At 23.9% G+C, this 27,318-nt stretch overlaps 2 protein-coding genes across 3 annotated transcripts; one reads left to right on the plus strand and one right to left on the minus strand.

Annotated features, from left to right (window-relative positions):
- Window positions 1–9,620, minus strand: LOC129957207 (signal peptidase complex subunit 2-like). The gene is made up of 5 exons (XM_056069429.1): window positions 9,477–9,620; window positions 8,735–8,815; window positions 7,399–7,563; window positions 6,456–6,586; window positions 1–290 (listed from the first exon to the last, which is right to left on the minus strand). The coding sequence occupies exons 1-5, from the start codon at window positions 9,516–9,518 to the stop codon at window positions 104–106; spliced, it is 606 nt and encodes a 201-aa protein (XP_055925404.1). The 5' UTR covers window positions 9,519–9,620; the 3' UTR covers window positions 1–103.
- Window positions 5,515–27,041, plus strand: LOC129957206 (intraflagellar transport protein 81 homolog). Of its 2 annotated transcripts, none has more exons than XM_056069427.1 (14): window positions 5,515–5,627; window positions 10,466–10,566; window positions 12,567–12,747; window positions 14,222–14,377; window positions 14,801–14,911; window positions 15,836–15,920; window positions 16,730–16,893; window positions 19,110–19,205; window positions 19,433–19,576; window positions 20,411–20,560; window positions 22,827–23,045; window positions 23,782–23,868; window positions 25,102–25,259; window positions 26,741–27,041. In XM_056069427.1, the coding sequence occupies exons 2-14, from the start codon at window positions 10,466–10,468 to the stop codon at window positions 26,958–26,960; spliced, it is 1,872 nt and encodes a 623-aa protein (XP_055925402.1). In that variant the 5' UTR covers window positions 5,515–5,627; the 3' UTR covers window positions 26,961–27,041. The 2 variants fall into 2 exon arrangements, with proteins under 2 accessions (XP_055925402.1, XP_055925401.1); XM_056069426.1 differs by lacking the exon at window positions 5,515–5,627 and adding an exon at window positions 9,876–10,197.
- Window positions 27,042–27,318: the final 277 nt, after the last annotated feature.

Genomic DNA, 27,318 nt, shown 5'->3' on the forward strand with positions numbered 1-27,318 from the left:
TATATATATAAATGCTTTTTATATAAAACTTCCCATCCAAAAACAAAATTTAATAGAAATTAAGTAAATAAAAACAATACAAATAGCCTTCAAGTACAAGAAATCATTTCTTTTTCTTTTCTGTCAATAAGCTTGCATGGAGTTTTGATACTTCAGGCTCAAATAAGTCATACAAGAGTGTTCCATTCTCATCAAACCAGCAGCTGATCGACTTCTCAAGTTCTGCCTCTCGCGTTTTGTTCGTTACACCATCTGTAAAGCTTATGTAAAGATGATACATGTCATCAAATCTAAAAGAAAGGAAAAAAATATTTAATAAATTCTAAATGAAATAAAGAGTAAAATTTATTTACATTGTGATAAAATATTAAATAAAATTATAAGAAATTAATATTTCCAGTTCAAAACATTGTAGCACAATAATGTTCTAGGACTAATTCATATTTTATATCATTTTTAAAATTGAACTTTTAACTATAGCAACAATAAATATTTACAAAAAATGTAATGTCATTGCAACATATGTAAAAACATAGTACTAAAATAATAAAAAGTATTGTAAAATATATTTTACAAATAATTTTAAAAAATAAAATTAGAGAAAAACTGAACTGTAATAAAACTAACATTTCAGAAAGCGATTGAAATCTATAAAATTCTAATAAATGAATAAAGTAAAGCAAACTGGTTTTCATGCTTTAATATGTTCCAAAATTGAAGAAAGATAAAATTTTAATTAAAAAATTAAAAGCCATTCATTAGTAACTACTATAACTCAAGAAGTAAACTATCAAATTTGATAATTCTAGGTTCAATAAACAGAAATACCACTCATTTTAAATAATTTTTACATTACATATCTCATGCCAGTCTATAAACATTATCATATTAAAAATTATATTTTTGAATTGATAATGCATGCTCAATTATAACTTTATGCCAGTAATAGGAAAATTGTACAGTTATGATCACAAAAGTTTAAATCACAAATGTAAATTAAAAATTTATAATAATCACAGGTATTAAATCTAAATCCAAATAGGATAAAAACTAAAATTATTTACAATGAGAAGGCATCTTCTAAAGGAAGATTTGGTTTCACAAAATAGTTTCAGAGAATAATCGCATGTGTTTCGAATTAGAAATCTGATGATCTTAATAGCATTTAGATTATATATATAGTTAATATACATATTTTTAGATTCATAAATTGCAGAGAGTTACGACTTAACTGCATTTTACAAATGAAGCTAATTTATAGCCCTGCTTTCGGCATGTCATTGAATAGAACGGAACAGAGCATTTGTAGATCACTATATAAACAGGGTAAATTGCACTAAAATTCCCTTTTAAAACTATACTTAAAAGATCCAATTAACAATTTCACATGCTAAATAGGGTGATTTTTTTTTTTTTTTTTTTTTTTAAGATTTTAGTTTGGTAATAGTGTGGAAAGGTTGTCTTTTAGGTTCAAAAACAATATTAAAAAATTTGGTTGCAATATTACATTATCTTGAAGTGCTGCAAAGAGCTTGAAATTTATAAAATAATTGAAGAAATAGAAATTTTTAAAAAGGACCTCTAAAATTTTATTTTGGAAATAGTGCAGAAAAGTTGCCTTTTAGGTTCAGAAACAATATTTAAAATCTTGGTTGCAATATTACATTATCTTAAGGTGCTGCAAAAAGCTTGAAATTTGTAAAAAAAAAATTGAAATTTTTAAAAAGGGCATTTAAAAATATTTTCTTAGATTTTAGTTTGGCAATAGTGGTAAAGAATTAGTTTTCAGGTTCAAAAAGAATTTTAAAAAATTCTGGTTGCGATACAACAATATTTCAAAATGCTGAAAAAAATTGTTTATAAATTTTGATAAATATTTTTATGAATTTTTCATTCATATAATGCTAGAAAAGATGATTTTAAATACATATATAAACATTACAATTGAAAAAAAATTATTACAAAGTATAATAATTAAAAAAAATATTTTTTTATGTCTAATTTTGTATTTGTACTTCTGTATCCTTAATGATTACAAATATTACAGCTGCAAAATATTTGCTTCTACTTCATTGCCACATTAAACAGTTTTTTTTTTAAATTAAATTTTGCCATATTCACACAAGAGTCAATTTTTGCTCTTATGCATTCTTCTTTTGCGATTCAACCACAGACATTTTGAGTCGATTCAGCCACCAGTCTCGCAGCTCTTTCCACTGCTTACATGTTACCAGGAAGCCGGGGAAAGTTGATAACTGAGTCCCCTATAGTATTTGGTTCAGTTTCAGATGCCTTCTAAATAAAATTTAAATTAATATTAAACCACCGAGCCACTTGGTCATTTTATCGCTTCTTGTCTATTTAATGGATCTGATTCGCTTGCCTCTTTTTGTAAAGAACACTGTTGTTCTTCAGCGATGTCATTGTTGACTGTAATTGTTTCTGATGCATTAATATTTTTTACTGGTTCTTGAATAAATTTAACCATTCTCTGTAGTTCTTTACTATTTCTTGCTTCTTTCTTCTTCAAAGTGCTTGTGGCAGCAATATCAATATTACCTATAACCGGTTTCCTGTTAGAGCATTCATCATTCAAAACCTTTTATTCCATAACTGGCACTTTTTTTTATTTTTATAAAAGTCGGCAATATCAAATAAACATCTAGCTTCTCTAAATTCTGTGAGGTTGAAATTAAACTTATCTGAACAGTTTCTGGTTTCAGACTTTAATAATTCCTGTATTAGCATTGATAAGCTTTTATCATTTGTGAAATTCTTTTGCCAGGAGCAATGGGATTAGAAGCTCTTGGCCATATTTGTTCTTTATGAAAACTAAAGTGTCACATATTTCGTTTACAGAAAGATCCTTCCCTGAAGTAACTTTGAGGTCATGTTTAATATAACAATAGCACTAGATTTGTCAGTAGTGTGTTCAACTTCAATCACTAAATTTCCAAAAAATAGAGCACTCTGATATTTGTATTATCTTCACAAATTTAGACTGAGCCATTTTTACTCACAGCAAAGCACACAAGCACAAACTAACCAATCAGTTACGTTAATCAGTTACACAATAGATGGAAGGCAGATAACAACTGCCTGCAAACTTTGCAAAGCTACTGATTTGAAACCAGCTTTGTCCTTGTCGCTGGATGCAGACAAATCTCTGCCTTATCTCAATAACAACCGCTTTGGTGATGACTCAGTGTCATGCCAGTGCAATAGTAAAACTGTTTTTATACTTTTATTCATAACAATGCCTAATGAAAGCTTTTTATTTCATAATCAAGATTCGCAAAAATCCATGTAAAGTTCGTGTAAAGTTGCAAAAAGCGTGTTTTTATGAAACTTTAATGTCCTTGCGGCACCTCAAGACCTACTCCAATATTTTTCATATTTATAATTTATTTTATCTACACTAAAAGGCAACTTTTTTGCACTATTACAAATTAAAAACCAAAAATTTATTTTTTCGTTCCACCCTAGTGTTGAATATAGTGAACTTTGTATTATGTTTTAAAAATTCAAAATTTATTTAATAAATTAACGGACAAGTTTAAGTTCAAAACATGTTCCATATAGACAATATAATGATTCTCTTCCTGCAAACTGGTATTTTAAAACTGTCTCAAATATTTTCAAAACCTTTCCCTTTTGTAACCACTAGGTTTATGGGTAATATTGGTTATGTTTAAGCTCTACATAAGAAATTTGTTTAAAACCAGTCTTCTCTCAAAATACTTTTTTTTTTAACTTCACACTGTAATAGATATTGAATCTGTATCATTTTAAGTAGCTTTTCATCAATTTACTGCGTAAATGAATTTTTACGCAAATCATTCAAATTCAACCATTATAAATCATTCTAAATTCAACATCAAATAGCATATTTCTTTTGTAATAATGTGGTTAGATTCTCAAGTAAACTGCACACATAACAAATATAATTTTTTTTTTCACTTTAAGCAATAGAAATAATGTGTTTAAATATCTGAAGAAGTATTAATATTTACTGTTCAAAACTTGGTAAAAATATTTTACAAATTTCCCCCATCAATTCAGATTATATATATATATACATATATATGTATGTATAATTTTTGAAGCAGAGTTGTGGGTGAAGACAGAAAAGACACTTGGAATTTTCAACTTTGATTTATTTCCATCCCAGGAGGCATGATTTTTTTGCACAAGCAGAAGCGATGAGCACAACACAGAATGACACAACAAGAAATGAGGAAAAGCTAAAAGAGAGGGAAAATAATTTTCCCAGTGCTTATATACTGTGAGATTTTGATAGGGACTTCCTACACGTGTTGACTACAGGCAAGAAAATCAAAGGGATCTTTTTAAAAAATATGTTTAGATCAGCAATTTTTATCCCTTCACTGAGAGCATGGGAACTGCTGATGAAAGCATTTTATAAAACTTCTGTTGAATTAGTTAAATAGATAAAGTGGAATGGGATCAGGAAATAAGAATATTTTAGAATGAAATTAATATGGGCTAAATTACGATAAAACTTTGGAAATTAATTAGAATTGAAATTAGATTTTAAACTATTACATACACACATAAGAGAATTGAATTTGTAACATAAAAAAAAAAAGACCTTTGAAAAATTTTAAAAAAGAAAAAGGATTTATTGTGGAAATTATCTTAATTTTTAATTCAAATTAAAAAAACATCAATTTCAACATGTACATTCTCACACTGCAGAGAGAATTTAATAATTTTAGGTTTAATGGCCTGGTTTGTAGAGGTCATAGTTGTACAAACAAATTCTACTTGCATATTAATAGAGATTAAATATACAGAAATTATTTAAAAAAAATCAAAATATTTTTTAAAGAAGAAAAAAAAAAAAACCTCATAAGTGAGAAACAAAATATTTATCTTATGTTCGACATTTTAGATTTTATTTCATTGCTAATACAAGAAAGCAGATGCCATGTATTTAAACTTAAGCAATATTATACCTCATCTGTGAATAAATTTCATTAACAAATATCATTGAGCAGGAAGAAAAGCAAAAAGCATGATAAAATTAGTAGTAACACCCCTGAAATTTTTAAAGTTTGCAATATAATCCTTAAATAGCTATTAAAAGTTTCAAAAATATATTACATATTAGCAAATTACATTTCTCTCAGTAATTTTATAAAATTTAAAACTTCACGATTAAGTACAATAAAATTTTTAATACATAAGGCCACAAAACTTTTCATTCATATCAGATTTTATTCTACCAAATATTTTGTTCCTTGCTTAATGTATAAAAGAAAGTGGCATTTCAACATCAGGAAATAACATCGACAGCTGAGAAAATTAGCAGAACAGAATGAATAAATAAAATGAAGTTAAGAAAAGCCACTGTTTAAATAGTCGTAAAAGGTGCACTTCACCAAACACAAGCTGAAACCTTAAAAAGAATCAAGCTTACATGAAGGTTAACAACCATAATAAAATGGCAGGAACAAATGTGCACATAGTACATACATTACTTGATAAGTGTTTTGGCACAAAGCTAGTGGCATGTGTAATAAGTAGTTATGCTCAGTAGATATAAAAACTTAAAGAATATATTTAGTAGTTTTTCCAAGTTTTATTTCAAGTACTCATGATTAGTAAGTAATGTTTAGTAATATGATTAATAAGTAACAAAAATATGTAAAAAAAAAAAAAAATCAGTTTTTTTAAAGATTATTAGTTTACTCAAAATAAAAAAACAACAACATACAACCATTAAAGGGCCTCATTTTATTCTTAAGCTCTAAGTTTATTTTTATTAGCATTTTTGTAATTAAGTATTAGCATAAAAAATTAACAAAAGTATTTTTAAAAAGCAGAATAAAACTTAATTTAAAAAAGCCATGAATTTTAGTTTTACAATAATTGCAGAATGAATTCCATCATAAGCAATAAAGTTCACAAAATACTGTTACAACTGTCAGAGATTGAGAATTAAAAAATAAATAACTTTTTTTTTTTAAATAAAAAAATATCTTTTCTCAGAATTTTTTTTAAAAATCATGTTTTGACATTTATAGTACTAATATATATTAATGGTGAAGATTCACTTATATAAGTCTTAAATAAAGTCCCTAATTTTAAAAAGACACCTTAAAAAAACTAAATTACAACAGAATCTAGATGTTATCCTTAGATTATAAAGTTTCTACATATTGGAAGATATGTTTTTACAATACCATGTATAAAGGCACAGTAAAAAATATATTGTTATTTCATAAGCCAATACCAATTACATTAATTTAATTGGTCAAAACATCAATGAAATTTAGTTAACACATATGAAATGTGTAGGTCAATCATTTATGTGACAAGATAAAAGATATATTACCAAAAATTTTTAACAAATGACATGCAATATTGCAAATGCTTATTACTACTTTAATCTAAAAATATGTACATAAAGATTCATAAGATACACATACCTTTTCAGAGATGAACTAGCTTGCCATGTATGATCAGGATCCATACCTGTAGGATCTTTATCTATAGCAATTAAAAATATCCCTTTCTCCAAGAATGAAGTATAAAGTGTTAATAAACCCATCAATATAAAATATGTATTGACAGTTAAGGAAAAGTTACTTTTTTAAAAAACAAAAATTTTACAAGAATTATAAGCAATTTTAGAAAAATTCAAAAGAAGATTTTATTTTTCCTTAAATTATAACTAAGCTTTCTAATTTACAGTAATTACAAAATTTAATATTATATAATACATATAAAATATTGCATTAATACATTATCATATGGCAAAATATTAAACAATTTTTTAAATTAATTCGAAACTAAGTGAATATTATGCAATATTTAAAAATTCCACATCAATATTTCATTTTTAAAATATTTGCAAAATTATAAATATATATAAAAAAAGACTAAATCATCAAAATATTTCAGGCCTTACATCATTATTCATACATTAAAAGTTTAAACAATAGTGGTAAAAATAGAATAGAATTAAAAAATAAATACAATTTTGATTTAATTTTATCTTACCTAAATTCTTCTCTACATGTTTTACCCCAATAAATCTAAAAGTAGTACTTCAAGCTTTATTTTGCATCTTTCTTTATTAAATGTTACAGATTAAAAAATAATTTAAAACTTTTCAAGCATTATTTAATGATATCTGATTTGTATATCTAATCTTGAATCCAAAAAGTTTAATTTAAACATCTTTCAAATAAAAATGAAATCAGTTAATTAAATTGATAGTTTTCCAATTTATAACAATAATTTTATTTTTCAATGTTTTTTATAAATATGTAATATAAAAAGAGCAGATATTTTTATAGAATAGCAAATGACTATTATATTTAAACAAGTGAAAATATTTATAAAATAATTATTTAATAGGATGAAAGGATATGAAACAACACATATGATTAATACTGGTCTTGATTCTGGAAATGGATGTAAATAATCCCATAAGAGAGCAAACATGGCTGCACCAACAGCAATACCAGATATGGCTAAACGTCCATCCATGAGAGAATGATTTTCAACATATTTGAACTTTTCAATGAACACCTGAAATAAGCATTTTAATATTTCCATGAATGTCAGCTAATAGAAGAATAACAATGAATAAATATTGAATAACTTAATTGTAATCATCAAAGTAAATGTTTAAATGATAAAAACATTTATTTTGTATAAACTGCTATCACTGACAATATTTGTAAATGTAGTCTATTCTTGATATACAGGGCTTGAATTTTGAGACAAACTAAGGAACACAAATATTCAAAATTTGATAACACTAATATATAAATCTAAATAAAACATTTTAATGTTTGATATTTTTTAAATATATATGCATAATTTTTTGATAAGCTTAGAATTCAAAATATTATGGGTGTTACACACAAAAGCAGCATATTTACTCCCCTAATATAATATGCTAAAGCAGCTCTAATAAAATTGAAACAGATATTTTAAATTTACTTGCATAAAAAGATATTAATCCTTAGAATGTATCAATTTAAAATTTTACTTAATACTAAATGTATAAGCAATAGTTAATATTGGCATTTCTTATGCTCTTTCTCTACTTGTATATCTTTTCCTTCACGTTGATATAAATATAGTTGTACAACCAAAGATAATAATGTAATCAACTGCATGCTACTGTTGAATTATGAAGAAGCCTATTAACATGCAAACTTTGGCAATGAATCTTTGATGAAATTAGTACTCAAATAGCCATTAAAATTTCATTTAAGAAGAACTAATTGTCTAATTAATCATCCTATGGATAGAACTATCTTTTTGCATCTTCACCCATACATCCTAAAATAAAATGTTGAGATTTCATTCATTTTTTAAGAAAAATTAAAAATGGTCTAAAGCCTTTTCTTAACAATTAACAATGGGAATTCATTGATTTAAATACTACAAGTATTAAAAACAATTCAAAACTATCATATAAAAAATTTGAATATAATGGAATCCATTTTGAATAACATTGTATCCATCATATTATGAGATGCACTTTATATAGAGGTATATTTTTTACTGTATTTTACTTATTTATTTAATTACTAAAATAAAAAATATTAAAACATTTTTTAATAACTATATAGTTTACTTATTACAACTGATATTTACAAGAAAAATTCTAAAATAAAATGTTTCAACAATAAATAATTTACAATGCAATGCTGTCTAAATAATTATAGTGAGTTTTAAAAAAAATTACCTTTTTTACAGCATCATCAAGTGCATTCTTTACAGCAGATCCATCCCATTTGTCAACTTTTATGGGCTTATCATCTAATACCTAAAAAAATATCAAAAGAAATGCATCTGTTTAACTGATAGATTTAAAATACAACTGTTTCTTGTAATAAAATCAGAATCATAATAATATTAATGTAATAATAAATTACATTAACAAAAGTGATGTTATACTTAATTCTTCATAAAGCATTTTGACTACATCAGAAAAGTAACCATATTGTTTACTACAATTTTTTATTCCAGTATCCATATAAAATAAATCAACTAATCATAAGGCATATGCTAAATGACAAATGCCAATATTACAACAAAATGCATTAGAATGGTTGGATTTTATGCATATACTAACAGAATATTTTTCAATAAGAATTATAAATCATAAATATGTATAATAAATTAACATATAAAAGCAGTTAAAAAATTTGTAGAATCTATATAAAACATGCGTAGCTTATCTAATGACAACGAACATATTCGTTTATGTTAAAATAGCATTGCAGTTATTAAAAATATTATTTTATTCTGATGATCATATTTTTCAAAATTATTGACATTTCCATATATCTTTCATATTAAACGTCAACTTTTTATGAAATAGAGTAGATAAAAAAAAGTAAAAAACAGGTACAATTCTTATAAAACATATGTTGTATTAATACAAGAAAAAAATTTAATAAAAACATTTAGGCAAAATATATTACTTTGGAAGTATTAGTATCAACGTCAGCTTTCCTGTACGCCATATTGATAATTCGCCTGAACCTGAAAGCAAAATTGAAAAGTAGAAATAATGATGCGGCTTTAAGCGGCAGAGTACTTCATTTCAGTTCGGTATATATTAAAAGAAATCGTTTGTGGTATCAAATAAATCAATATAAGGAACGATAATGTCAGATAAAAAAAAGGATTTTTTTCAGTAAGTTTCATTTATTTTTTTCATAAGCTTTGGAATTGTGGCATTTTGCACTGTATAAATATTTTTTTATAAATTAAAATTTTTGAGGTAATTAAGAACTTCTCAACTTCATTCGCTCTCGTTGCCATAGCAATCATCTGTTGTATCGTATCGCAGTCTGTTTACATTGCGAAAAATAGTATTGTTATTCGATGAACAATCGAAGTGCCATTTCTCTAAGAATGCTGTATTTTACTTCTCCGAAGAACTAATTTTCCTTTACATGTAAATTGTGTGGGATTTTGGAATTTTTCCTTTTTCTTTCAAAAAGCGAAATCTTATTAATATATATATATATTTTACTAATATAGATTCGTTCAATCATGGGTGAGCAAATAAAGTTCATAATTCAAGAATTGAATAAAGAACCTTTCAATAAAAAGTTTAACCTTATAAGTTTTGATTCACTGAGAACTGATAATCTCCTACAAATTCTAAATGATGTATTTGCAGAAATTGATCTAAAGGTAAATGGAAAGTTTTATGGCACATTAGTGTTTTTAATTAAAATTTACCTGAACATGAATGCATAGTTAGAAATGTAATACTTTAATGGTGAAAGATAATGTTTTTTTTTAAAAAAAATTGTTTTTGCATGTATTTAATGCATATATTTATAATACAATATTATTAGATTACATGTAAAACTTCCAAAATGTAAGATTAATTGTCACGTGTTTTTATTAATTACAATGTACAATATTATTTTGACATTTAAAAAAATATTTTGCATAGATGAAAACGGATGTTCGAGCTGAAGATCCTGAGCAAATGGTCTTGAAAAGTTTGAACTTCTTGAAAGTTCTAAAATATAAGCCTCCTGAGACTATGGATCTGTAAGTTAAATTTTAGGTGAATGCTTTCTTTCAAAATATCTAAGCTTCTATTTAAAATATATATCTGATAAAATTTTATTAATTGATGTGTTTAAATCATTTGTTTAATATAATTTACTTTTCAATAAAATGAATATACACCAACTGAAAAATTATTTTTGTCATTTGTAAAATTAAGTCTGATATTTTAAAGGAGCTTTGCATATAATTTCTGATTAATAATGTTACTATATTGAATACATTATTTCTATTTAATTAAAATAATAGCATAACATAATAAAATTTATCTGCATTTTTTTCACTTAAATTCAACTTTGCAAATGAACAGAATAGAACCTTTTAAAAAGAACTAATGTTGAAAAAAAGTAATGCTGATTTGCTTTTTGAAGTTTTTTTCACATTATGTTAAAAATAAATACTTAAAATTATATGTTGTTGTCACACATATATTTTGAAGTTTGTTTAATGCTGTTATTAAAAATAATTTAATCTCCTAACTGTTGAGAATTACCTTTGAAGCATATAAATATCATTTCCTCCATGACGGAAATAACTAATCTTTTTTATATTTATGTGGGAAATCTTTTTTTTTAGAAATCATTTATATATGATACAAAACAATACTGTAATTGTATCACTTTTTTATTGTTGCTAAATTGTCATTTGTCATTATGAATGTTATTCATAATGACAATGTCCTTTGTCAATTTCACAAATTGAATATAATTTGAATTTTTATTGGCAAAGAAAAAAAAAACCCAACAAGATGTAGTCTAAATTTTATTTTATTCTTACGTTTATAACTTATTTTTTAGTCTCTTTCTGATGCACTGCGATTCTGAAATTTTATAAAATTGTGTATTCCCAATGACTATGATAATTTCATGTTTCCAGAATTTGAATTATAAATTAATTGGTTAGTTTCAAATCCAAATGAGAGAACACCATCTAGTAGTGAATTTGAGAACACTAAATAAAAAATATTCTAAAAAAATTCTTATATGAAAATAATGTCACATAAAAATTGCTATTAAAGTTTTTTTGAAATTTGATGTTTAAAAATAATATATAGCTATAAATTCTTTTAAGTTTTTCTAAATATAGTGCTTTTGGCATTCAAACCATTTAAAATAAAGCAATTCCATAATTATATATATGTTCTTAATTTTGAATCCTTTGAAATCAATAAGAAAATTTCTTGATTTTCTTCTTATCATTTTTTTATTGTTCTTACCATTTTGGATAATTTTAATATATATTTCAGTCAAATTAAAATAAAAACTGGTCTTGTATTTTTCTGATTTTTTTAACATCTAGATTTTAGATTAAAATTTTTTCTTATTTTTATTGCATTAGTAAAAGCATATTAATTTTTTAACTCTAAATGTAGAATTTTTTAAATGTTAAATTCTAGGAAACACATACAAATTTTTATTCCACACTATAATTTTTTTTTAATAAAATCATGGGGCCAGCGGCTGAGTACTAATTCAACTTTTTCGAAATGTAGCTAGGAAAAATTTCAGTTTGTATTTATGTTATGATTATTTATTAGAAGATGTTAAGAATTTGAATTGCTATTTCGTCTTTTTATGTTTCAGAAGTTCAGAAGTTCTCAGATAAAGTAATCATATAATCTAAAAGAGAGACATTTGCTTACCAGTAAATAAAAGGAACAGAAAATCCTGATATATATCATAATGATTTAAGAAGTAAACAGAAACTGGCAAAGAATGGCTTTATGTTTGAAATTTTATTATGAATCCAAGTTACTTTTTATGAATTTAATTTTAGATATATAAAAATAAATTTTATTTACACCACCTCATTAAAATTTTAAAACTCCATTATGATAAAGAATATGAAATATTGTTATTTCATTGTAAAATAAATGCACCTAAGAAAACAAATGTATTTGTTTTAAAATCCTCTATAAGTCCTTAAAAAAATATAAAGAATAATCACTTTAACAAGTCATATTATATATATATTCATTACAGGAGTGATTTCAGACAAGGTTTAGTAACTGGTGAAAAATCTGTCATTTATCATATTTTGGAATGGATGTTACGTAGAATTCCTGAACTGAAGAAGCGAGCTTACTTGGCACAATTTCTTATGAAAGTGGAGCTGCCACCTGATATTGAAGGTGATGCTGACATAATGGAGCTTTATGAACAGGTATATTAAATTAAATTTATTAATTTTATTAAATTGCCAATGAAGATAGTTTGTTTAGTAAAATCAAATGAATCACATTTGTTTGTTAAACATTTTAAACTCATTTTTTATGTTAATATATTCTCTTAATATATCTTACTTCATTTGAAATTGAATTTTTAGCATATGTTATTACACTACTTTTTAGTTTTTGATTTAATCAGAATGAATAAAAATATATATACATATATAATTTAACACAGCCCCACACAAAATCTGCTATATCTTATCTAAATCTCATACAGAATAGCCCAATAAAAGCTTTTTAATGCATAGGACTTTGCTAATTGAATAACATCAATGCATCTTTTTAAAGAATTAATACTTTTGGTTTGCAATAATATTTTTTCTAGTTAGTTTTTTATGAGTTTTTTAAGAGATAAAATTAGTTTATTTCAGTTTGTTTAAATGAGTTATATTTCATGTTATAAATTAATATATTAGAAATATATATTACTAAACAATTATTTTTATATATTTTTAAAATCATATTTGGCTGTGAAAATTTTTATATTTAAAATAAAAATGTATTTGAAAATCATTACCCTTCTTCCATTGAAAGCATTTATATTGATTTTATGTTTGCAGCTTCTCTTTTTTCATTTGAAATTATTACCTTACAAGATTTATCTATGCTTTCATTTATTATCTTGTGATTCATTCCCCATAACTACTTCTTTTTTATTAAAAAAAAGAATAAAAATGTCCATAGGTGTATCGTGTACATGAACTGCTTCATATATCTTCAAGCTATTAAAGTTAAATGATATAAAATTTAAAGTCCAGTCTGAAACATCATAACATAATAGGGTTTTAAATATAACTTTTTATTATTTGTAAAATTTTCTCTTAATTAAATACTACCTATAATGTATTTGCAAAAGTATATTTAATATTACTGCAATGAGCATAAATATAAACACAGTCACTAAAATTATTAAAAGTATTGTTGTAATATATACATTTTATAGATATGTATCTTACAAATAAACTATTTTGTAATATTAGAGAAAAAATTGCATAGAAATAAAAATGGTATTACTAAAAAACTTATTTTTTAAAGTTTTAATTGATATAAAATTACTTTAGTACAATAATGCATTCTAAAGTTATTTTGGTATTTTTAAAAATTTTTAATAACTTTCATTTAAAAATCTAATTAAAAGATTTGAAAATCTTTCTTAGTGAGTAGGCATAACTTTAGAAAGATTTAGATGCAAAATTTGGTACTTTTAGTTCCAACAATCAATTCTGTAGAGTACTTTGAATGATTTTTAATCATGCACATCACAATTTACAGATAGAATGCTAGTCTTTTAATACGATCATTTTAAAATATTGTATCTTCTGCTATAATATATATTTAATGTATAATAAATTTCTGTTAATTTTCTATGAGAAATCTTATGAATATGAGATTTATGTGTTATTTCAGTATGATAATGTTATTGAAGAGTTTAAAGAAGTCCACAAGCAATATGAAGTTTTGAAGTCTAGTGGTTTTTCCACACAAGAAATTCGCAAAGATTTAGAACACATGGAAGAAGAAAGAGATCAACTCATGAAAAAAATTGATAGACTTAAAATGAAGGCAAGTTCATTCTTTCATCAAAATTTTTTTCAGTTGGTGTATTTTATTCTAAATTTTTTTTCATGATTTGCAACTTTTTATATACTTATTAGACCTTATTAAAAGTTATAATAGAAAGTTGGCTTTCATTAGTTATTTTTAAATCTTTATGATATTGGAGATAAAAATTCATATATAAAATTGTGTGCATGTATTTCAGATTTTTTTTCTCAATATTTTAAATACTGTATAAATATTTTACAGATTGACTAAAAGAAAAATAAATCATAACTATGTTTCATAAAATTTAAAACAATTTACGTAATAAATGTGCATTTAATTTCAAACAAATTAAATAATATCTTAATGTTATAGTTATTTGTTGTTCATGAAAATTTCAATTAATTTTTAGATATTATATTTATTATATATTTTATAATGCAGGTGGAAAGCCATCCAAATGTGGAAGCTATGTTGTCTGTGGCAAAGAGTCTTCGAGAGGAAAGAGATCTTGCAGAAAATTTGAGCAGACAAAAAATGGAACAAAGAAATGCTGTAAGAATACATTTTATAATTTTAGCTAAATATTTTTAAAAATTCCATTTGCAACGTTATGTTTATTTTCTAATAAATGCTTTCAGTACTTAATATCAGTAGCATATTTTTAAATACAATGTTTGAATCATTTTTGAATTTCAAACATGTTACTAATTTATTTGATCGTTTTTTCTAATCATGATTTTTTCACAGTTGCAAACATAGCTCCAAATAATTTCTCTTAATGAATCGTTGTAATTAACTTTTAGATATTTATATTGACAATTCCTTTCAAATAAAGTATTGATGTAAGAACCTTATGTCAAAAAAATGATAGTTTAATTAGCCAAAAGATAATACTACAAATTTCCATATTTAATATTTTGTCAAAGATAATTTAGATTGTTATACATTCTTTTCTTTTTAAAGAATCAGATAGTTAAAATGAGTTGAATATAAATTATTTAAGATCTTGGAAACAATAATTATTGGAAAATTCACATTATACTTTATATGTTGAATCCTTTTTTTTTAAATAGAAGCAGTGATAGTTCAATACATAAACATACTGCTAAACCCTTTATTTTTTGTATTATATATTAATCAGTGGCTATTAAAAGGCTTCAATTACATAAATTTAACTAAAAATTTTAACGACATTTGGATAAAGGAAATTTTATCACAAAGGTCATTGCTATAGTCTAGATAGAAAATTTTGTTACATAATTTATTGAGGAAAAACGAAAAAATGTCTAAATTACTTATTGACTCTTTAATTTTATAAAAATATATGCAGCTTTTATAAATAATTTATATTTTAGAATTTCATGGTCAATAAGTAATGGTTCACCGGAGTTTTAAAAATGTTATTTGTATACTTATGTTAATCGAATGTAATATGTTAAATATAATAATGTTAATAATATGTTAAAAATGTTTTAGCTGACTCATGCTGAGCAGAAAATTCAACGATTAAACCAGCAGTTGAAAGAGCTCAAACTTTCAAGTCTTGGAGCAACTCCAGAAAGTATATACATTATTTCATGTCATGTATATATATATATTATTTTTGATGGAAGTTATTGTTAAATTATAATAATTGTATCAATTATTGCTTCTGGTCAAAAATTTCCATGCTGACAGCAAATCTAGATGATCAAACAGCAAAATAGACAACTGTTTAGGAGGGCACTTTATATTTTCTGTGGCCCTTTCAGGGTTATCTAGTTTTGTACTTTCATTTGATTTATAAGGGTCACTTACATGAACATATTCAAATTAAAATTAGGTATCATTTAAATTTCAATTAATAATTTAGGACTGGGATTGAAACTCTTCTTAATATTTTCAGATCACTTACAGAATAATGTAGTCTATTTTTATTGTTTTTTTAAAGATATATTTTCATTTTTTAAAGATGATTATGGAATTAGCCAACAAAATAGTTTATCTTTTTGGGATTTTTTTAATAGCAAAGGAAAAGTATCAGTAATATCTCAAAAACTGACAAATCCTAAAAAAATGAAATATTTAAATTTCTTTTTTCAACTATTATTACTGATATATGCATACACATATTTCTTATAACTAGTGAAATACTTTTTTGCTCATAAGTTAATTAATTCTAATCAGACAAGATTCAAATTTAGATTAATGAACTATTTCAAGAGAAATAGTTCATTACTTGTGAACAAAGAGAAATACTTGTTTACAAAGGATCATTTCTTTGTAAAATATATGAGAAATTATCTTATATTATTACATATATTCTTCGATCAGGGATATGTTAAATAACTGTTTCAGAAGAATTTAATTTTTTAATGTTTTTTTTTTCAGCATTAGTACAGAAATTAGAAGAAAGCATTAAAGTGAATTCATATTTAGTGAAGGAAAAATTACCTAAAGAAATTGCCACGCAGAAAAAATATATAACAGATTTACAAAAGATTATCTCACAGCCTGCTTTAACTCGAGCAGATTTGGATCAAATAAATAACAAAGCAAGTATCATAACATTATTATTAATATAGCATTTACTTTTTATAATAAATGTAATACTTGATTTTTAGAAGACATTTTTTTATAAAGAACATTGGACAGTTTTTTTTATAAAATATTTTCATATTTAGAAAGATAATTCAACCCTTATGTTCATTTTGTATAGTATACAACTTTATACTTTATAAAAATATACTACCACTATAAAATAATTTTTAACTTAGTTTATGTTTGTACCCCTAAATATGTATGTTTATTATAAAATACACATGCCTAAATGTTTGTTCTTACACATTTTTATATATGCATACCTATATACATTTTTTTTTGCTTTTCTTCAAAAAAGCAATCTTGTTATGATAAGGTTTAAGGATGCACATAACAGATTTTTAAACAGTTAATGCAGTCAATATGTATAAAAAATACTTTGAATTTACCTAAGCAAGTGAGAATAATTTAAATATTATTAAAAGAAAATTTGGTGTTTGTTAAATCTGGAAAGAAATTCATTTGCTCTGCACATACTCCTAAAATTTTTTCAAAATCAAAAATTTGTAATTGTTTTCTTATTTGTATATTGAATTGAATTTTTTTAAATGAATGTCATTATTTTTTACAGCTACTACTCAAAACAGAAATTCAAAATTATGTTCAAAGAGATCCACAGCAAGAAAAACCTTGTTTATATAATTTAAGGTGTTTACTGTGGCTTAATCTTTAAAATATTGTTATGCTTAATAGGAGCAGATTCAAAGAAGTTTACAATCAACAAATAATTTCATATTTTAGCTGGTTTTTAATCACTTTACTCTTGTTCATCTGATTATGTACAGACTGTTATATAAATATTACATTTTTATTAAATGTTTTTGCTTATATTGACCACTACTATACAAAAAAATTATCTTTGTATAAAGGATATAAATATACAAATAAATAATTAGCTTATAATTGAATGATATTGGCTATAAGATGGTGTAAGTTCTCTCAGAAGTAGAAAAAAGTTTATTTTCATACAATAAAGAAATCATTAATATATAATTAATACTGCCAAAAAAATTTGGGGTCAATATTTATTTTCATATTTTTGTATATTATTGGATTTTTGATATTTCATCCTATGAAGTGGATTTTGAATCTATTTGATCGACTATTGTTCAAATGATCTATTTGAATGGCATGTTAATTTATATTTATTTTTACCGCCAGTTATGCATTATTACATTTTTATATATTGTTAAATTTTCATGCATTGTATACTTACCTACGATATAAGTAAAAATATTCTGATTAAAATCTGTTACCTTGATTCTTATCTTTTACAGCTTTATTTGTATTTTTAAAGTAGAATTTAATTGGAATTCTTTATTGAATTTATAAATCATTGGGTATCTTTATTAAAAAAGGATAAATCTTTGACCTAATATTTTTTTCCTTTAAAGATCATGTTATTTTTAGGTAGGAGAGAAATTTGTTGTTTAATGGTTTATTGTGAAATAAATTTATGCATAATTTCTTGAAATTTAGAAATTTTTGCATTTTAAATCAAATATTGTTAAAATAATTTATCAGTTGTTATTTTTTGAATTTAAAAAAGTAAACTTTCATCGAATAGAATGGAAATTCTGTATAGAGTTACTTGATTCTAGAATTATTTCACATGCATTTATTGTTCATGTGTTAAGAAAAGTTGTATTTCTAAATCAAGTAAGAAGAAATTGAGAAAGGAACAACTATGCAATTAGTAATTATTTAGGATGCAAAGATAAAGCACAATGCATTTTTTTTAATTTTATAAATAGCAACCTTTAAATTTGACAATGTAATAAGAAATAATTTTTAAAGATTAGTTTTAATCTTCTGTATGGAGAGTTATTTTGTTGTAATTGCTTTTAAGCATTAAAAAGATGCTAAACGGTAATAAATAACTGGAGCTTTGTTATCTAAAGAACATTTTATTCACAAATCCATAAGAAAATATACCAATAAATACAAGCTAAACTTTGTATTACTAAATACAAACAACTTCTAGCTGCTAGTTTAGTCTCATGGATGGTTTATTAAATTTCATAGGCAATGAAGTGATACTCAACTTTTTGCATTTTTTTTATCATGATAAATTATTCAAAATTTTTTTTGTATGTATATTGTTTCTTTCCAGTTACAATGTGCATTGACTTTTTAAACTGTTATACATTTTTGTGTGTGTTTATTTTAGATTCAAGAAGTGAACAATGAAATACATGAATTTATTGAAAATCGAATGAGAAACAATAATCCAATTGATGATAAATTATCTCTTTTTAGACAACAGGTAAGGAAAAATATATTAAGGTAATTATTATTTAAAGATTAAATTGATGTGGGTTATAGATAAAGAAATTAAAATTATATAGGAAAAAAATTAATAATTTGTAATAAAATTTTTATTTTAATTTAATTACATTTACATTAAGTTTACATTATGAACTTTCATTTTATACTCTAGTAAATCTCAGAAACTGAAGGGAATTAAGTGCTGATACAATTATTTCTTAACAGGTGTCTATCTTGTCTCATAAGAAGGAACGTGCAGCTGAGGAGCTAAATGCTGCTCGAGCTCAATTAGCTGAATTACAAGCCCAGTTAGAAGCAAAGAAAATTGATAACAAAGGAGGAGAGGGTGAATTCTTAAAAGGGGATGAGGTATGATTTTTTTCAGTCTCCAGGGATAATTTTTTTAAAGATGTAAGGACCTGATTTGTTATATTATATTTTCAGTAAGTATATATTAACATATAAGTTTATTTGATAGAATTATACTGATATTATAATATAAGTTTAGTTTCAGTTATATATCTGAAGTAAATGTTACAGAAATGATTATTTACTGCTTGCATAAATATTAAATGATGCATATACTAAATCTAGATATATTTCAATTTTCTTACATCTGATAGTGTATTAGCAAAATATAGTTTTATAACATATGGTTTATTTGAAAGTTCAAATAATTAAAAATATTTCAGCATTATGATTTGTATTAAATTACATTAGAAATTTATTTGTATCTAAATTGTTTACCATTTATTTGAACATTTCATGTTATATTTTTTTCTAATCTTAACTTAGGAGGAAAAAAAAAATCTTATTCTTCTTTCTTTGTCTGTTCAGATGGTAACCAAGCATTTAATTTAAAGACATTTTCAGAAAGAAACATTAAATGTGATTATCATTCAAACAATGAATAAAATTTTTTATTTACGTATTAGATGAATGAATTCATATATTTTTTGTTTTATTTTCTTGTTTATTTTTCATTTAAAGAGATAAAAGTTGTTTGTTTTATCTTCATAATTATCTGTATTTGTCTTATTTTTCCTTTTTTGACTTATTAAAATTTTATTATTTGCATGCCATTTGCCTAATACCGTTTCTGAATGTCACATATGCCATTGTTTATTGAGGGTTATTTTAAAATTTTGATGACATATCTGTACTGAAAACATATCATCCCGAATTTCCTTTTTTTTCTTTCAGTTCAAACGCTATGTGAATAAGTTAAGAGGGAAAAGTAACATCTATAAAAAGAAACGCCAGGAAATGGCGGAATTGAAAACAGAATGTGGCATCCTTTCAAGGACAGTTGATATTTTGCAACAAAAAGAAGCAGTTCTATCTAAAACTTTGGTGAGAAATTAACATCTCCAACTTCTGCTAAGAAAAATTCAAAATTTTATTTCAATACCTTAGATATTAATAAGAAGTTTATATAACATTTTTCTGCAATTGTTAATGTTAGAATAGCTAACTTTCCATTTTGTGCTGATTTTTTTTTTGTTTTTTTAGTTTTATTTAAAATTTTTTTTGCATAGCTTAAATGAGGTGTATTAATGTCCATTTTGAAACAATAAAAAGTCTGCATCATATGAGTAAGTTGAAGTTTAGCCCTTGATGTTAAATTTAATATGCACAAGATGCATATATATTTTAGGTTTTTGAATGAGTTAAGTTTTGAATTTGGATCATGCTTACCTCAAAGCTAAGACAAATTTTTAAAAGAAAGACAAAGCTAAGATAAATTACCAGGCCTTTACGATCTTCAATTTTCTCCAAAGAAAGCTGTTTTTATTCCATAATTTCCAGTATATTATTACTTTAAATTTTGTAATTTTTATTAATAGGGAGGATAAAAAATGTTTAAAGGAGATTCAAACATCTAGTCCTAAACATAATATGATAATCTTTTAGAACTTGATTTGTTTATCTATTAGATTTTAAAATGTCCTTTTAAGTGATAATGTATATACAAACTATTAAGTACTGTTAAAATATATAAATTCAGAGAATGAGACACTGAAAATTGTTATAAAATGTACTTAAAATTTTATTAAAATTGAAGGAAAAGTTGTAAAAAATTGATATCACTAAAAAATTTATTTTTTGAATTTTAAAGCGGTGTAAAAATGTCTATAAGCTTTAGAAAAAAACAACAACAATTTTTATTAATTTTTAAGTAAAAATCCAGTTAAAATTAAACAACAACAACAACTTTTTTTTTATGGAACACCAACTACCTAAAAAGTAATTATATGCCAAATTTGGTAATTTTAGATCCAACTGTCTGCTCTAAGGAGAGAGATGAATGATTTTTTTACTGCACCTTACATGTTATAATTTACAGACAGTATATTAGCTTATAAACATAATTATGTTAATACTAAAAATATGAGCATCGATTTCAAAATATTGATAACTGTCTTCGAGTACTGAAGATGAAAAGTATAGAGTCACATTGGCAACTGGTCTTTTTTTATTCATAAAAGTTACACTTTGTTATTATTTATTTATTTTGCAAAAAATTTAGACTTCTAAAAAAAGTAGCTTTTACTATTAATTTGCCTGGTAGCAATTTAATGATTCTTACCTAGTGATGTTAAAAAGAATAGTTATTTTTATTGCTTTAGAGAAATAATAAAAAATATAATTCCAGGAATTAAACAATGTGGTATTTAAATGTACAGAAAGTATTGTAGAATTTAGATTGATTTATATATGTTTTCATTTAGATAATATACAAGAACTGCTAATATATTTTAAAATAATATTTCATGATGTTGATTATGACATATATTTATATAGATTTGGATCTTCTAACTTTTTTTCAGTTTTACATTATATATTTATTTTAAAATCCAATATGTTGAAAGAAGATAACAAACATTGCAACTATTTAAAAAATTTTCTTTCCTCAATAAATTTTAAGAAAAGACTATTTTTATTTTGAAATAATTCATTTTGAATTTTTATACAGTTAAATTAAATTTTAATTTAACATATAAAAATATTAACATTTTTAATTATTAGGAATTTATCAAATATTAACAAACTAACTTTATTTTGGTAATGTTTACTGGCGTTGAAATAGATTTCAATACTATTTCTAACAAATGGATCCTATCAATAAACTATTATTTATTGACATATCAGAATTTTTGATTGTTGCAATCCCTACTTCCATCGCTTTTGAGTAATATAATTACTCAAAAGTGATGAAAAAATAGGTGAATTATAATTTATAAATATTATTCTTTAATGATATAATAAGATAATTTACTTCTTTTCTATTGATTTGTATATTTAAATGAATATTATATTTGCTACTTAATCCACAATTATCAAGTATTATAAATTATAATTCTTTGATGTAAGATGCCTGACACAAAATTAATAATATGGCAAATCTTCTATTTTTGAATTATTTATATTTCACTTTATTTATGTTCCTGGATATAAATTCCATCCATTCATTAATTTTTTCACTTATCTAAGATGGCATGATATGTGTTTTCTTTACTGATGCAGTAACTTAATGTAGTGCAGTAACTTAATAACACAATTAATTCCTTCCCAATTTAAATAATTTTTTCCCTTCAATTCTCTTTGCCCTCTATAGGCTCAACTTGAAATGCAAAAGGGGGTAAGTGGTTATCATTCTGCACAAGATGAATTAGAGAAGGTATCCTCCATAAAAGCTGAATTAGATGAAAAAAAAGGACAGACTTTGGAAGAGATGTCAATAATGGTGCAGAAACTCAATATGAAGATAGCAGAAAAAAAGGCCCGCTTAGCTCCAGTTATTAAAGAATTGAGACCCTTGAGGCAGCAATGTCAGGTGAAATTTTAAACAGCTAACATTAAAACGTCATGTTTATTATGGTATTATCTAAAATTACACTTATTTGAAGTCTGAAATTTAGTTTAAAAATGTCTTTCATAATAAACATAACAATTTTAGTTAATAGATTTACTTTTAATTTGTCAGTATTAACAATAGCAATTTTTTAATAGAATTTAAACATTTATATTATTCTGAATATATGAACATAAAGTCCAAGATTTATAGTTTAGAGAGAGCTTAAGTCCAAAGATAATTTTATTTATTATTTTTGCATAATCATTAATCAATATAAAATTGCATAGTTAATCATCTATTCAAATTATTATAACTAAGCTGTAATATTTTGATATTTTTAAGTAAATGAAATGCATTATAAAAAATCATTTAACTTCTGTATTTGCAGTAATTCTGCATTTTTTTTCGTGTGTCACAAATGTATGGTTTAAATAAATAAAGCATGTTATGTGTAAGACCAAATAACATTTTGTATCTGTTCAAATATAAAATGTGTTATAAATATTTGGAAACATTTAGATAATACATGAGAATATACAAAATATAGATATTTAAAATTTTCTATTCCAATTTGTAGTTATTTGATTCTCTTATTTTGTGAGAATTTTCAGGAGAAAAAAATCTTTTCATTTATTCACAGCATGCTGTTTATGTAATTGACATGTATTGAATATATAATTTTCTAAAATAATGAGATATTTATTCTTATACTTAGGACATGTCTTTTGAGTATGAACAGAAGAAGCAATCCTATGATTCCTGTGCACTAGGCCTGGAAAGTAATATTTCAAAAATTGAACAGGTATAGAAAATTACACAAACATTTGTTATTTTTTAAACTTTCACAACAATTCTGACATGTTTGGAATTTATCAATTCTATTATTATCTATTAGGATTTAATTTTTAGATAGATTAACAATATATTTTTTTAAGAAACCAAGAGTCAATTCTAATATTTAATCAGAAAAATTATTGATCTTTAAATTTTTATTTCTAACATAGTTCTTCTAAGGCATTTAACTGATTGCTGAGTATGTGAGAAAATTACTCAAATTTTTGCTTTAATCTGGCTGCATACTTTTGTAATGTAATTTCTATTAAAACTAAACTCTGTAATTTTATTTCAAAAACATGCATATTTTTATATTTGAAATCAATAGATAACAAATAAACAGAAACTATTAATTATTTACTATTCTGTAAGAAATCGTAAAAGTGAAAATGAGTGTATTTTCAATTATAAATAAACTTTAAAATGAACATTTTTTTAATGAATTAAAAAAAAAAAATTAAAACACATTTTACTGATTATATAAGTCTGATTTAATGAATATGGGATTTTAAAAATCAAGCTTAATTTCAATTAATGATTTTAGTTATATCTTATAATTATTTATTTATTTTAAATATAGAAAATAGAAAGTTGTTATAAATTAATATGAAGGAATGAATTAATATGAAAAGAACAGAGAAGAGAAACCTTTTATAACTCTTTTAAGAATTATATAAAAGTTTTAAAAAATCTAGATAAAGAAATTCTGTAATCAAATGCAATTAAAATTGTCTTATTTTTTTTTTATCAATTTGAAGAGTTTAAACATATGAATTGAAAAATGCCATTCAATAATTTTCAGATCTATTAACTTTTGTTTTAAAAAACAGTTGTGGCACTAAAAAAAACTTTTTTTCCTTTTCTTAAGAAGGTGATCTTAAAGAAGGAAGGATTGAGTTAAGTTAAGGAACAGCAGAAGTAATCATTATTTCAAGTGCTGCATAAAAAAAATAATACTGATTAAAGAAATATCCAAATCTTCATAGACAGATTGTAGCAATGAAAATCTGCTTTTAGGATTCTATACTTTCTTTAAGAAAGAATAAAATTTTATGAAAAAAAAAAAAGCTATTTTTTATTTTTGAAAATCATGTGCTCTAAGCCAGTAGCATGTTGTGCTACCTCATTTCTAATTTACTTTTCTCAATGATATTGTTATAACCCAATATAAAATTTAAACAAACTTGTATTTCTGATTTAGGAAGTGAATGCTTACAAAGAAGAGATTACAGAAGCTGAACATTTATATCACACATTAAATGTGAAGATACAAATGCTTGAGAAACAAAATGAGAGGGTAGCTGAGGAAATTAAATCATATGTTTCAAGTGATGCAGCTGATAAGAAAAAGTCTATCAGGTACGGGATTATCTTGAATTAAATGAATTATGTAGTTATTTATTTAATTGATTTATTATGTTAAATATAGTTATTAATTTTATTTACTTGCTATATATATAAATTTTATGTAGGATGTTTGCAGATTGCCTTCATTATTGGATTATGCATTCATTTACTGTTCTGAAGACAATTGCATTAAAAAAAAAAAAAGTTAAAATAGATTTTTTTTGGAAATAGTGCTTAAAGCTTTAAAATTTGGTTTGCAAAAATAGTTTTTGTATCTTTTATTGTTTCCATACTTTCAAAAATATACTGAAAATTGCATAGATTTGTATATCATCTTTCAATTTAAATTTTTTAAAGATAATGAGATATGATATTCATAGGGTGATATTTAAAGTTATATTATTCAATACAATTTTAAAAACTATTACGTTTTTATCTTAGCTCTTGTTTTTGCTAAATTTCTTTCATGATTTTTGTATAAAAGAAATTAAATTATTTTAACTACAAGTAACATAACATGAATCATGTTGACAAAATTTCAAAATAAACTAATTTTTATATGAATTGTATCTTTTGTTTTGTTTAATATCATAAGGGGATTTAATAATTTTTAAACTGATTATAGTGTTGACAAAAGTTTTTTTTTTTTTTTAAATACTGTAATTTAAGTTAACTAGAGTAATGTATATCTTTACTACAGCAATTTCAAAATCAAAATATATGATCCCATATCTTATTTTTATATGAATTGATTTGCTAAGATAAACTCAATTATAAATTCATTACTTCAATTTCTTGCTCTATAAATATTATGAAATATTTGAGTTTTTACAAATAAGATATTGCAATTCAAAAATATAAAAACCTTTAAAATCCCCTTATAATTTGAAAAGTATTGCATAATTCAATTCTTTTTAATAGTGAGAGGTAAGAATTTTTATTTCCTTGTTAATGAATAGCATATTTTCTTTATTTTTGAATAATATAATATGGATACAGCTTTTGAAATTATTTTTTCCATACTGCCTTCTTATTTCAGTAGTATTTTATACTATTAAATGTAAATTTGACAATTTAAAATGTTTTGAAGTAATGAATTTGAAAATTTGATCAACTGATGATCTAAGTCATGATATTTTACTAAACTGAGAAACTTTGAAAAAGGTTTGGATGTTGCTAATGCAGTATTGTTATTTCTGTATGACACTTTCTTGGGGAATTGTTATTATGTAGTATTAATTTATTTAAATCAAGCCTAACTTTTCTCTTTATTTTACCAAATGTAACCAAACAATTTTAGAATTTTTTTAGGAAAATTTCCTTTACTGTTATTTTTATATATATATTAATTTTCTTTTTCAGAAAATTATTGTAATATGAAATAATTAAAAAAATCATCTAAATTACTTTATGAAAATTTAGAATTCATTTTTGCTAAATCTGATGTATAGCATTTTAATTTTCCATTTAATAAACGAATAATCTATTCGTAGGGAACAATATAATAAAAACATCCAAGAACAAGAAGCTAGAACCAAAGTGCTACGAGAGCTACAGAAGGAAGTTAAAGAAAATCAGGCTCATAATGAAAAACAAATGCAGATGTGGAGCAATCTGCAGAGGTTGCTTGAATGCAAAAAGAAATGTCGAGAGGAAGAAAATCGATCCAATAAAGTTGTTTCTACAGGAACAACAGACAGGTTGATTTTGTGAACAAAATCTATGGTGGAAGTCTTGTAGATTAAGACTACTGTTTTAGAGAATTTGATCTAGTCCTTATTTTAATATGTAAATAAAAATATATAATTTAATTATTCAATATAAGTGTATAATTTAATTCTTACAAAACAAATGCAATATGAATGAACTTTTTGTGACTAGTAAGCATAAAAATTTCTTGATAGAAGATGATAGTGACCAAAGGCTTGAAATACATATTTAAAATTCTGTGCTTTTCTCAAGCACTTATTTTATAACAATGTGCAAATTCAAAGAAGAAACCCATTTGCCATTATCAATTGGTTCATTCAAAAACATGTCAAATCAGCCAACTTATTGTTGTATAAACAAA

The sequence above is a fragment of the Argiope bruennichi genome, chromosome 11, assembly GCF_947563725.1.
Source record: "Argiope bruennichi chromosome 11, qqArgBrue1.1, whole genome shotgun sequence".
Classification (NCBI taxonomy): Eukaryota; Metazoa; Arthropoda; class Arachnida; order Araneae; family Araneidae; genus Argiope; species Argiope bruennichi.

Coding starts and splice junctions, on each gene's coding strand:
- LOC129957206 (XM_056069426.1), top strand. CDS start 10,054: ATGGGTGAGCAAATAAAGTTCATAATTCAAGAATTGAATAAAGAACCT. Junction 10,198..10,465: donor TTGCAGAAATTGATCTAAAG/GTAAATGGAAAG, acceptor TATTTTGCATAG/ATGAAAACGGATGTTCGAGC. Junction 19,206..19,432: donor TATCTCTTTTTAGACAACAG/GTAAGGAAAAAT, acceptor ATTTCTTAACAG/GTGTCTATCTTGTCTCATAA.
- LOC129957207 (XM_056069429.1), bottom strand. CDS start 9,518: ATGGCGTACAGGAAAGCTGACGTTGATACTAATACTTCCAAA. Junction 8,816..9,476: donor TTGATACTAATACTTCCAAA/GTAATATATTTT, acceptor ATATTTTTTTAG/GTATTAGATGATAAGCCCAT. Junction 291..6,455: donor GCTAGTTCATCTCTGAAAAG/GTATGTGTATCT, acceptor CCTTTCTTTTAG/ATTTGATGACATGTATCATC.